Source organism: Pteropus vampyrus, unplaced genomic scaffold, assembly GCF_000151845.1.
Source record: "Pteropus vampyrus isolate Shadow unplaced genomic scaffold, Pvam_2.0 Scaffold30, whole genome shotgun sequence".
Classification (NCBI taxonomy): Eukaryota; Metazoa; Chordata; class Mammalia; order Chiroptera; family Pteropodidae; genus Pteropus; species Pteropus vampyrus.
Window position 1 is genome coordinate 1604202 of NW_011888811.1, and position 11551 is coordinate 1615752.

Genomic DNA, 11551 nt, shown 5'->3' on the forward strand with positions numbered 1-11551 from the left:
GGGCTGAGAAATTTGTTTTAACAAGTCCTCCGGGTGATTTTGATGCTCACCGGCATGTGAGAACCACTGTTGTAGAGCTTGAGACGAGCCCGGTCATCCAGAACAGACAGTGGTCATCCAGTTTGGAGAAGTTACCTGGGAGGTGCCCACTCGAAAAGGTACCTGTGGATCCTGATGCCCTAGCCAGCTGGGATATCTTCCCCTGAGAGTCTGAACTGACCAAAGGCCAGCTGGGGACCCCATAGCTCCATCCCCATGATGACTACAGACCCAGATCAGCGCCTTGGTGGCAATGATGACTGCTGTAACTGTGCTGCATTTACACAGCCTCTTTCTCAAAGGAGCTCAAAGTCTTTTGCGGTTGGGGGGAGACAGACAGACAGATACGCACTCTCTGGCGTTCCTACCTCTCATGCGAGGACAAGCACGTGCCAGACATTCAACCTTACAACAGACTACTGAGGGAGGCGTGGCTCGTCAGCCCAGGTGAGGGGAGACCAGACAGGGAGGGTCGGTGACCCGCTCAAAGTCACACGGCATGGCATTAGCATGCTGGGGCCTCGACCCTTGGGCTCTTCCTCCCTGCATCCTCTGCACAGTGTGGCCTGGACCCCCAGCATCAGATTTGAAGCCGGAGTCAAGTGGGCTGAGAAGACATCTCAAAATAGCCCATTTTTTTTTTTAACCGACTCTTTTTTCTTTTTGCAATGAAATATTCATTTCTTTCCCATTGTAGGCAACGCTTCGTATACATCCCTTTTCTAATTGCCATGGCAATCTGACAGCTGTCTCACTACCCAGAGGATGGGGGCGGAACGATGAGCGCCTGCCTGGATAGGCACTTGTCAGTGTGAGCGGAACCATTCTCGGGAAGGCTGGGACTGACTTGAACTGCTGAACCGTTCCATGGTAAGGTCACTCGGGAGGTAAGACACATACTCTTAATTTTAGGAAAATAAAGTGTACGGCACAACTTCATCATTTTCCTGTCACTGGAGTGCTGCAGAGCTTTATCACAGGTCCAGGCAGCACCCCGAGGGAGCCTCTTTTCTGTTTTCTAGGATGTTCCATTCAGCTTGTCTGGGGCTGAATTGTTCTGTTTTGTTTTCTGGTACCTTAGGGAGTATACGTAAGGAAATCTAGAATGCAAATGAAAGCGCCCCTGCCGGGCCCCTCATCCATTTGCAGTGATGGACCCAATGAGGCCCGGGAACCTATGCAGTGGTTTTTTTTTGTTTCTCGAGGATCACAGCCTTTACAGCACAGACGAAGAACGTACGAGAGGCACCAGAGAAAACCTCTTGGCTTACCAACGGAGCAGTCGGGACCCATCCAGTTGGGATCGCAGCTGCAGAGGCCAGTGTCCGGGAGGTAGGTGCCGTGCCCACTGCACTGGTCTGGGCACTGGACCCTTGCCAGCTCACAGTTTAGACCGCCCCAGCCAGGGCTGCAAAGGCATTCTCCGTTTACACAGACTCCATGGCTGGAGCATGTAGGATCCAAGCAATCAACTGAAAAAGATGAAGAAGAAAAGTTTGATTAATCATGGGGGATCGGCCATGAGACACCAGCTAACAGCTGAAGGGACCAGTGGTTCACCGATTCCACTTGCAAGCAAATGGAGCAGCCCAGGGAATAGTGAGATGGTCCCTTAGAGAATGAAAGACTTGTTATTCGTCACGACGCCAACTCTCGACTCTCAAACTTGAAGAGAAAGTGAGAGGAAAAAGGGGCTTTCTCAAGCAGAATTATTAGGAGAAATCGCATATAGAAGGGCGCCACTCAACCTTGAGAAGCTTGTCTTTATAAACACAGGCGCTTGGGTGTGCCTTAACTGAACCATATCAGAGCTTCTGAGACTGGCACATGAACACTGGTGATGACGGTGCATGTGGTACTGCCAAACCCAAGTACCCCTCCCTGTCAGAGGGGAACACAGAGAGGCTCATTCTAACTCACTCATGCTTGGCTTCAGAAGGGAAGAAAAGACTAAGAAGAAAACCGATGAAATTCGTAAATGAGTCGCTTTCCTAATTGTTTTACTTAGGCTAAACCTAAAATGAGGTTTTGTATTCTCTGAGCAGACATCTACTAAAGGGTTAGTAAATGTGCCGGATGGAAGAGGTGAAGTTGGGTGGGGAAATGATCTCAGGGAGGTAACCTGCCTACGGGGAATGCTGAGTGGACTAAATGCTGAATCCCTGTGGTCATGGCGCTGACCATCCCCCAGACAGTCGGACGCACTAATGGTTGGATTCTGGTTGCTGTTGCTCTTGCCAATTTCATGGTCTGATTGTTTGGCCATCTCAATAATCAGAGCGGATATACATCCAGTGGGGGACTTGACGCTTATTATTCTGGAATCAAAGTGAGAAGAGGAGTCAGCTGCAAAGGCTAGTTCCTGAAGACAGGACAGTTTGCATGAGAATGTGACCTCAACTTTGGACATCTTCCATCCAAGGGTTGGTTAACGGGGTTGTTCAGAAGAAGACTATCTTCCTTAGGTATTCCCAGGAAATGATACCGTGTATTTAGAGAAGAGAGCACTGGACACCACAGAGTTTAAATGGCACATGGTGGCCTTGCAGTGGGCCCGATGTTGCCTTATGGATCAGAGAAACAGGGAGGGTCTCATCACCTTATTAGACTAAGTCATACGTCGCCTCCATTTTAACAGCTTGGGTATCAGGCCTCTTGGCCTAAATTAAGGCATTTGCTTCTGCCATCACGTGAGGGTACAAGCCAACTTGAGACCACTTCAAATTCTTTTCTTGAAGTGTTTTGGATCACACCGATAGTGTAATTCGGTCCCTCGCGTGTATGTGTGCCATCGTGTGGTTCAGATTCTCAGAGAAGATTTTGATTTCTCTCTTTCCCCGATGCCAAGATTGAGACATGCAAGGTTTTTGGCTTCTAAACAGTTCGTCGTGACACTGAGATGGTAACCCTTCGGGTTCCAGCTTTTGGTAGTGTAGCGTCTTTTTGTTTTTCTTCATATGAAACAATGATGGGTTTTTAAATTGATGCTACACTGACTCTAAATAATTATCCATGCTCAAAATGATTTCTGCAGGACGTCAGACTTGAGGAATTTGGGTTTATTAGAAACCATAATATTCCATGAATTTTCCAAAGAGCACCCTTCCCGAGGTAAAAACAAAAATTTTCGATGTTAAAAGATATTTCTCAGGATCCCGTTTCGATAGTCTCAGGAAGATATTGTTTATGGAAATCAGTTTAAAACTAGTTGAGCCATGGGAAAACAAAAGCTGCTGTTTTTTTTTGTTTGTTTTTTGTTTTTTGTTGTTTTTTTTTTTTTTAAATCAGGAACAAACTTTCAGAAAGGTGATTTTTGGTGACTTAGTATTCGTTGAAGATGTTCATGATAACGTTACTTGCTCTGGTTATAATCATTTTCATGTTGAATTCATTGTCTTGGGGACTATAACTCCTGACGATCCAAACCTTTCAGATACCTTCAGATATACTCCACTCAGGATGCTGTAGCACACCTGCATGTAAATGAACTGAAAGGTTCAAACGCATAGAAGACGTTTACAAAAAGGTTGTATAATGTCTTTGGTGTCTCATGCCTATCACAGTTAAGGGAATATAGTAGGTGTTCAATACACAATGGCCGTAAGAATGAATGACAGACTTTGCTACAAGCATTTGTCGTTAATGGGAAAAATTTCCAGCGTGAGGGACTGACAAGAAAAATAGTACTAATGACTTCTTGCTTTTGGGAAGAAAGCCGTGCAGTCTGCAATTTGCAAAATATGAACTAATTCATTCAGAATCAACCTTTTCCATATTCTTCTAATGAAAGAAAATCCCTGCATTCTAGTTTTTACTCTGTCCCCATTTCTAATACAGCAAAATCTAAATATACGCAAAAAATATCTCATGTGCTATGTGCCTTAAAAATTATCCTCCATCTATAATTAGCCATTTCAAATGTTTGGTGAGGCGCCAACAGCTAAGAGCTTTCAAAAAAACCCCTCAAAAATGGTATCATCATCTTTTTCTTAGAAAGATGAAATAAAAAGTAATATACAAAAAATAAATAAGTAAAATTGCATTCCCCCGTAACCACCCCCCACGCCCCCCAGATAAATGAGCTTTCTCTTCTTTAATCTGAATTACAGTTTGAAGGAAGGAGGAAAATCCACTGAGATATAATAGCCCAGACCTGGAATGTCATCAAAAGAACCATTTCTTGTATTTAGAAATATGAACTAATCCTTTCTCTGGTCAGTGATACCAGCAAATATGCCCGGCGTGCTTTATTTATAATTACAGCAGCTGATGGAATAACTAAATTCAGACTTTAAGAGGAGTAGTTTCACTATGAATTTTAAATTTGGTTTCAATTTCATAAGATGGTCTTGTGGCCACGTCCTTAGAGTCTTTAGCAAGCAGAAGGGACTGTGGCATTTTACGAAGCTTTATAAATAGAAACAGTGTTATACTTAAAAGGGGGACAGTGGCCTTTACCAGCTAAGTACCATGTGCCTTACACCACCAGCCCCCTGGCAGCTGAAATCATTAGAACTCATTTAGTCTTGGGCCCTCTATAGGTTTGACAAAAAAGGGTTGTGAATGCAATTTCTATCCCTAAGGATAAAAAAGGAGGTCAAGGAGTTTTACAAACAATATGTACTATAAACCCCTAAAGAACCATGAATTACATTTATGAAGTTAAATGTCATTGAAAAATGACTCAACCATGAAACTGACATGAAAACATGGCTGACTTAAACTAACATGTCCGTTTCTCTCTCATCGCCTTCCACTCCCCCAGACATCATTGAATGAAACCTCGCGAACACATCCTTTCATTTTCTTGTGCGAATTTGTTAATAGTAAAACAATGTTTATGCAGCAAAAATGGAGGATGGCAACTATTGATTTCATTGCCATGGCCATTTCAGGGAAATTGTTTGAACGTTATGACTATGATGAATATCAGAAATAAAAAAAAGCCAAATGGAAGAAAAGTGCTGATTCAGGCTTTTTGATTCCATTTCCTATTTTGAAAACAGCATATGAATCACCCCAGTTCATTCTTTTTGGGTAGCAGAAATCAATAGATGGGATTTCATCCTTTCATAATGATCCACGTGGCTTCCTTGTTTTGTTGGATGGTTAATTCACTCTGAACATTTAAATAAAACTGGTTGGGAGAGGAAAAAAGTTGAGAAATCATTTGAAATTCCACTCATACAGATATGCACAATCTTTACTGGAGGGAAAAAATTCTAAGACAGGCAATGCCATTGCTCTAGCACTTTCTTCTCACCAAATGATGTATGCAAAAGGTCATTTTAACCTTTCTCGTCACATTATTGGCCTCTCCCATGTTTTCAGTGAGTGTAGCTTTGCCTCCTGCAATCCATTTATCTTTAAGAACTTTAACCTTTCGAGCAGGGTTATTAAATCAGTACTTCCTCCGTCCAAACTCCCGATTTGGTTTTGTGATGCAGACGGAGGGAGGCTACCTTTTATAATAGAGGAAAAAAATGAAGAGAGAGTCGAGCGAGAGTGAAGATCTGGGGGTCAGTCTTCTGAGCGCCATTAAGGGCACTACCAGTGATACGTTGAAAAAAATCTTAACAGAATAATGCCATGGAAGCTGACTCTTTGTAGTCATAGTTCTAAAAACGATGAAATGGAAGATTTCACAAGGGGAGCGTGTGTGTGTGCGCGTGTGTGTGTGTGTGTGTGTGTCTAAGGATAAGGCACTGTGGCTACTTTGTGGTGAGGGCTGTGATGATTGGTTATTTTGTATAGAACCCCGGAGACCATAAGTTAATGCGATGGGAGAACAGATCCACCTGCATGTAGGAACTTGACAGCACCTGAGGTCCCTCCTTCTCAGCCTGGCAGTGAGAGGTCTAGAGACAACACTGGCATAGGGATCTTTTCTGCAGGAAAAGATCCTCTGACTGTACGATTGTAGGTGAGCAGGATGATTTTCCCTCCGTGGTGTCTCTAAGTGACATGGATACCTATAGTCTTTCGAGCCTGACTGCTTCCTACTGCTATTAATTTTTGCTGAAATATCTTCACAGACATGCGTGGGTTTTAGGTTACCAGAGTCAGCAAAATAACAGCTTTGGGGAAGACTGGGAAGGAAAATTAAGGATTCTTGTTTCTTTTATTTCTGGATAACTTTCCTATTTTCCAATTCAGAGGACTTTAAATAAAGTAGAAGATGAAGAAAGGGGATGGGGAAGGAAGAAAAAAAAATGGAAAAGAAGGAGCAGGAAGGGGAGGAGGAAAAATAGAAGGAAAGAGAAGACAGAAAGACAAAGGCAGAGGAAAGAATTTAAGGGGAAAGAGAAAAGGAACTAATTAATGTAAAGAAAAATCACACATTCCTTCCGGAACCATTCCACAGGCCTTCTGTTTTCCACAACTTGAGAAGCCCATCAGAGCCAAGGGGTTTCAAGCTCTCTGTGCGAAACGTTGAAGTTCCGCTTGCAGAGAGCGATAGGCTTGGGGCCGGGCTCATTAGCAGAGGCCGAGGCCTGCAAACGCCTCCCTCCCGCCTCCGCCTCCCGCCGCCCAGCCTGCCCCGCCCTGCGTGGCTCACCTTCCTCGCAGTGCTCGCCTTTGTAGCCGGCGGAGCAGACGCAGGTCCCATCGATGCAAGAGCCGTGGCCCCCGCAGGACGGGTCGATGCACTGATTCATGGGCACGTCGCACTCCGCGCCTTTCCAGCCGCTGTAGCACTGGCATGTCCCTTTAGAGTACTGTCCGTTCCCGCTGCACAGGACGGGGCAGGCGGCTGTAAAACCAGACACAGAGCACCAGGTCATGGAGACCAGCACCTGAAGGGCTGTGTCAGTCTAAGGAGGCAGAGCCTGCCTGCCTGGTGCTTCGGCTTTGCCCGCAATGTTCCAGGCTGGGGACTCTGGCTGGGGAGGTGCAGAGCCATCTTTGAATACATAATAACCTCCATCATCACCACCCCCACCGCCATCCCCACAACAAAAAGGCTACTGGTAGCAGCACCACCACCAATTAAATGCTTATTATGTCCCAGGTATGGCTTCAAATGCTTTCTGTGCAATCTATTACCCAATCACCAGAATCCCTGTATGAGGTGGAGGCTAGTATCATGATCGGATTTTACAGATGAGGCTCAGACTGGTGAAGTTAAGTGGCTGAAGTCCCAAAGCTCACAGGGTGGGGGGCCCCGTTGGAAGCCAGGGTGGCCCGGCTCTGACCTGGGCCCTTAACTAAGCTACATGGATTCTCATGCTGCTGTTGTTGGTTTGGGGGATCAGAACCCATTCGGATGTATATTTTCCTCTCAGATGAGTTATCTCCTGTTCCTAACAAGTTTATGTTCACTTACAAGGAAGGGAGATGGGCTATAGTTCTCTATACCTGTTTCCTTATCTAGACCGCGAAGAAATAGCTGTGTCTACCTCAAAGTGTCACATGTGTAATAAAGTAGAAGGATTAATTATACTTGGCCTGTTTTAAAAATAATCAGGAAGGGGAGGGCAGGCTGAAGACATGACATCTCTAGCAGTTAGTCTCAGCTGAGACCCTCTTGCATCTGTTGATAGGAAGAAAGAAGGCTGAAGATCCGTGGGGACTGTCTGGTAGGAGATTACTAAGTTCGTACCAGTTTGACCTCGCTCGTGCCAATTCCTCCCTCTTAGAGATCATCCGGAGTGGGACCTTAGCGGTTGCCTTCAGGCTCCGGATTTCTCACCTCCCCATCGGTTTGTAAAAGATCTTAAATTTTCCACCTGGCTTCTGCGGTGAGCCTAAAATGAGGACATGGCTCCAGGCTATGGACCAGGCATTCAGGGACTGTCAGAAATGACCACTAGAGATGTTTCACCGACTCCTGGTCCACCCGTAACCTGCAGTGCACAGGCTTCAAGAATCCCACACGTGTCCAGGAGCATACAACACAAATGGTCGCCCCACCCCATGAAGCGGTCACACAGCTAATCAGATCACTCCCTACTCAACGGCCCCACTTTTATGTCATGTTGCATTTAGTTTTTACAGTAATTTCTTCTGTGAGTGTCTAATTTCCCAAAGATATAATAAACCGCTCAAGGATGGGCCATGTTTGTCACTGTTGATTGTCTTCCGGTGCTGCATTTGTCATTGTTGACTTGGTTAAGGAAATATTTCTCCCATGTTCCAATATTCGGGGATTCCCAAGTGACGGGGTTATGGGCAAACACTTAGTGGCCATTTGTGAAAATGTGGACAGAGCAACGTCTGGAGTGGATGACATGTTGCACTCTTCCCGAGAAAGTGCCTGATTTACCTTCGTGGTAAACCGACCCGGAACAAAAGCTTCTCGACAGGTGACCTACGATTGAGGGGCTATTCCTCCACACAACGCCTTATAAAAGGATAGTTGTGAAAACTCTTGAGGGGAACACACATAATTCCCCGTAGAATTCTGATGCTTATGAATATACCAGAAGAGAAGCATGACTTCCAAAATGAGAACATCAAAGCCACACGTTGAATTTAGATGAATTCTCTCTACACTAGGGAGTACGCTTTCAATTTCCAGGCTGGTGAAGCGGATCTGTAGAGTTGCTATGTATGCTGATTGTCTAAGAGAGGGTAGAAGAAAGGGCTTTGAACCCAGGGTGCCCAAGATTCAAATTAGGGACTGTGCAAACATGAATGAGCATGAGAAATTACGGGCTTGCTCAACGTTTTGCAAGGGCTTTGAAGACAAAGTAAATTCGTTCCATGTTAGTTCCTTAGGAGATTCATGCTAAGCTCTAGGTCACGGATGGCACATGTGTGCACACGAACTACTATTCTCACTTCCTGCACCTCTGCAGGGATCATTAATTGATCGTGGCACCTTGTCTTCCTGACCGAGAAAGAGCCTCAAAGCCTTCAACGCGGTGCCCAGGCTGAGACTTGCTGGCAGGCAGGCTCAGCATTCAAGAGAAGATTCGTTTGCCGTTTCCTATCTAGGTAGCACTGAAGCTATCTCCTGGTGGGAAGACTAGAGTCGGCATCGTTTCTTACCCCACCTCCACCCTCGTATATAGGAAAACAGAAAGAAGTATGGCTGCACACATCTAGTGAGATGAACTTCTGAGGACTGTTTCTGACCTGAGGGACATATATTGGACAAGCCGTCATGGGTGGCAGAGAAAGTTACATTAAATCACCACCAGTGGGTTCTCATTGTGCCCGCCTTCCTCCCCAAAAGTGAAAGAGTATAGACAGCGAGGAGCAAATAATCGTCGTCTTTATTAATTGATATAATACAATTAGAATTATTTTCTTTTTTCATATTGAAACTGTTTCTCTCCTGCATAAAGTCTAAGTGGTAAAAAAAAAAAAAAAAGAATTGTCTAGAAGGTAAGAATGGATTTTATTTAAAATTGGGTGCCTGGGAAATCAAATTTAAAATGTGACCTATTTAAATTACTCAGGGAAAAAAAAATGGAGATGGAGAATAGTCAGGTCAGAGAGTTCTCCACATTCTAAATGCAGCCTTCCTTCAGTATGTTTGCTGTATGCTCACCGGGAGTGTGGTAAAAATGCAAAACACTGTCATGTTCTCTGGAAAGTAGGGCACTTGTTGGCTTGGCTGATGTCACCTTAAAAAGCAGGAGGCAGGTTAAAGAGGAGCGAAGCTCGCCAGTAATGCATTTGTCATCAGGGCAGAGTGCCAATGCCAGATGGGCGCCCTCCGGTGGTTGCTGGGCTGACCTGCATGGAGAGCCCCTTCTTTGGGTCACATTCATTCTCAGACAACACAACCCAGAGGATCACAGGACGTAAGGCTCAGCCTAGACCTCATCTGGGGGGCTGGGTGTGAAGTGGAGACCTCCTGCACTAATAACTCTTCTCATATTTTTACTATCATTAAATTTCTATGAGTTTTTAAATTACAGGTTATAGGACAAATGATTCTGACTTCTCACTCCGCTCAGAAATAGTATGGAATAGGAGTGGAATAAGTAAGGGTTTGGGTGCCATAGAGAACTGGGTACGAAACCTAGCCCATCACTTACCAGCTATGGGGTTTGGGCGAGATTACTTACTGTTCTGAGACACAATCTCCCCTTTAAACAATTGTCTCTCAGTGTTGATCAGAGTATTACTAACTGTGATCTTGGATTCAAGGACTCAAAATAATAACTGATACGCCTGGTTTGCAATTAATGAATGTTCTCTCATGAAATTTTAAATCGAGTCTCCCAACTGACTTCAAGGGTTAGTAAAATTAAAACTGTAGTAATTCTCAAATGTGTATATACTCACACCACCGCCAGCATCACCACCACCACCACACACGCCGCCACCGAAGAGTGTCAGATGACACTGAATGGAAAGAGCTCATCTTTCTCTCCCTTCAGTCTTCTCTGGCTGTGGGTGGAGGTGGTTCTGGAATCCCATGTGGAGTGTTTTATGTCCCTCTCTCTCTCTCTCTCCTCTTCCTAAGGCTTAGAGGAGCAGAACATTGTGCATTCGAGCTTGTACTTTAAATTAATTAAAATGTTTGTACAAAGTGACTATTCCTGTTTTACTCAATCTAGAAAATGGAAGCTCTATGACTCCTGTAGAAGAAAAATAAATTACCGTTGCCACTAACGACTGACAAGCTAACAGGCTGATGACAAAAAATGACACAATGTAGATTCACCTAAATGGTGTAAAACTCATTTGAATGATCAAGCTAGAGTTTTTCCTCCTCCCAAAGTTCTCTGGAAGGGATGAGATGAATTATCAGTGTTATTTACTCGGCAGGAAATAACGGGACAAGTCACTTGTGTCTTCAGTTTTAAGTAAGGCAAATGCATCTACTTGGAGCTTGTAGTAGAGATAATACCTGAAGGAAAGGTAGAGATGGTTGAAGAGGCTTAATCATACAGGTAGAGGGAAATGCCTTCATCTTGACAAGTCATTTGTGGGCCGGGCTAGATGAATGAACAGGGGAAATTTCAAATAATGTGTGTTTTAAAAATGATTTGAAGACTGATTGAAAATCCCTTTGGAAAAGAGACATGAGACTATTTGAACCTAATACTCCAGATAAATTGTCAAAATATCACTAACAATGGGTTGCCTCACATCCCAGTTAGTCAATAAATATTACTGAATAATCCGATGTGTGTTAGTAGCTGGGTTAGGGGAAAAATGGTGAAGCAATGAAGATGTCGCCTTTCTCCTGAAGCAGTTGAGGAGGTAACATTTGAGTCATGGAGGTGACGCAAAGTTCAGTGCCCTGGAAACCCAAACTGGTGTCCTGTTGTCTTTCCAGACTGTGCACTTAGCCTGGTGCTGAGCAAAGCCATGTTAATAGAGGTTAGTTTCACTTCTTGCTAGGTCCCTGCAGTTGGCAATTCATTTCGTAGACAATAAAGTTTGACATCTACTGCACGCGGTGCTCAGAAATAAATTCCATACACATTAAAGATCAAAATAGAAAGAAAACTCTATAAAACTATTAGAAAAAATATTGAAGACTTGGCTATTGTAAATTGTGCTGCCATGAATATTGGAGAATTTACAATAGCCAAGATATAGAAGC

General features: G+C 44.2%; 1 protein-coding gene across 1 annotated transcript in view; it reads right to left on the reverse strand.

Moving 5' to 3' along the window:
- Positions 1-11551, reverse strand: part of TENM2 (teneurin transmembrane protein 2) — an 876941-nt gene that overhangs the window by 125895 nt on the left and 739495 nt on the right. Inside the window, exons 10-11 of the mRNA XM_023528647.1 lie at positions 6599-6793; positions 1311-1511 (exon numbers count right to left, since the gene is read on the reverse strand). Coding sequence (XP_023384415.1) covers positions 1311-1511; positions 6599-6793 — 396 coding nt within the window. The remainder of the gene's footprint in view (positions 1-1310; positions 1512-6598; positions 6794-11551) is intronic.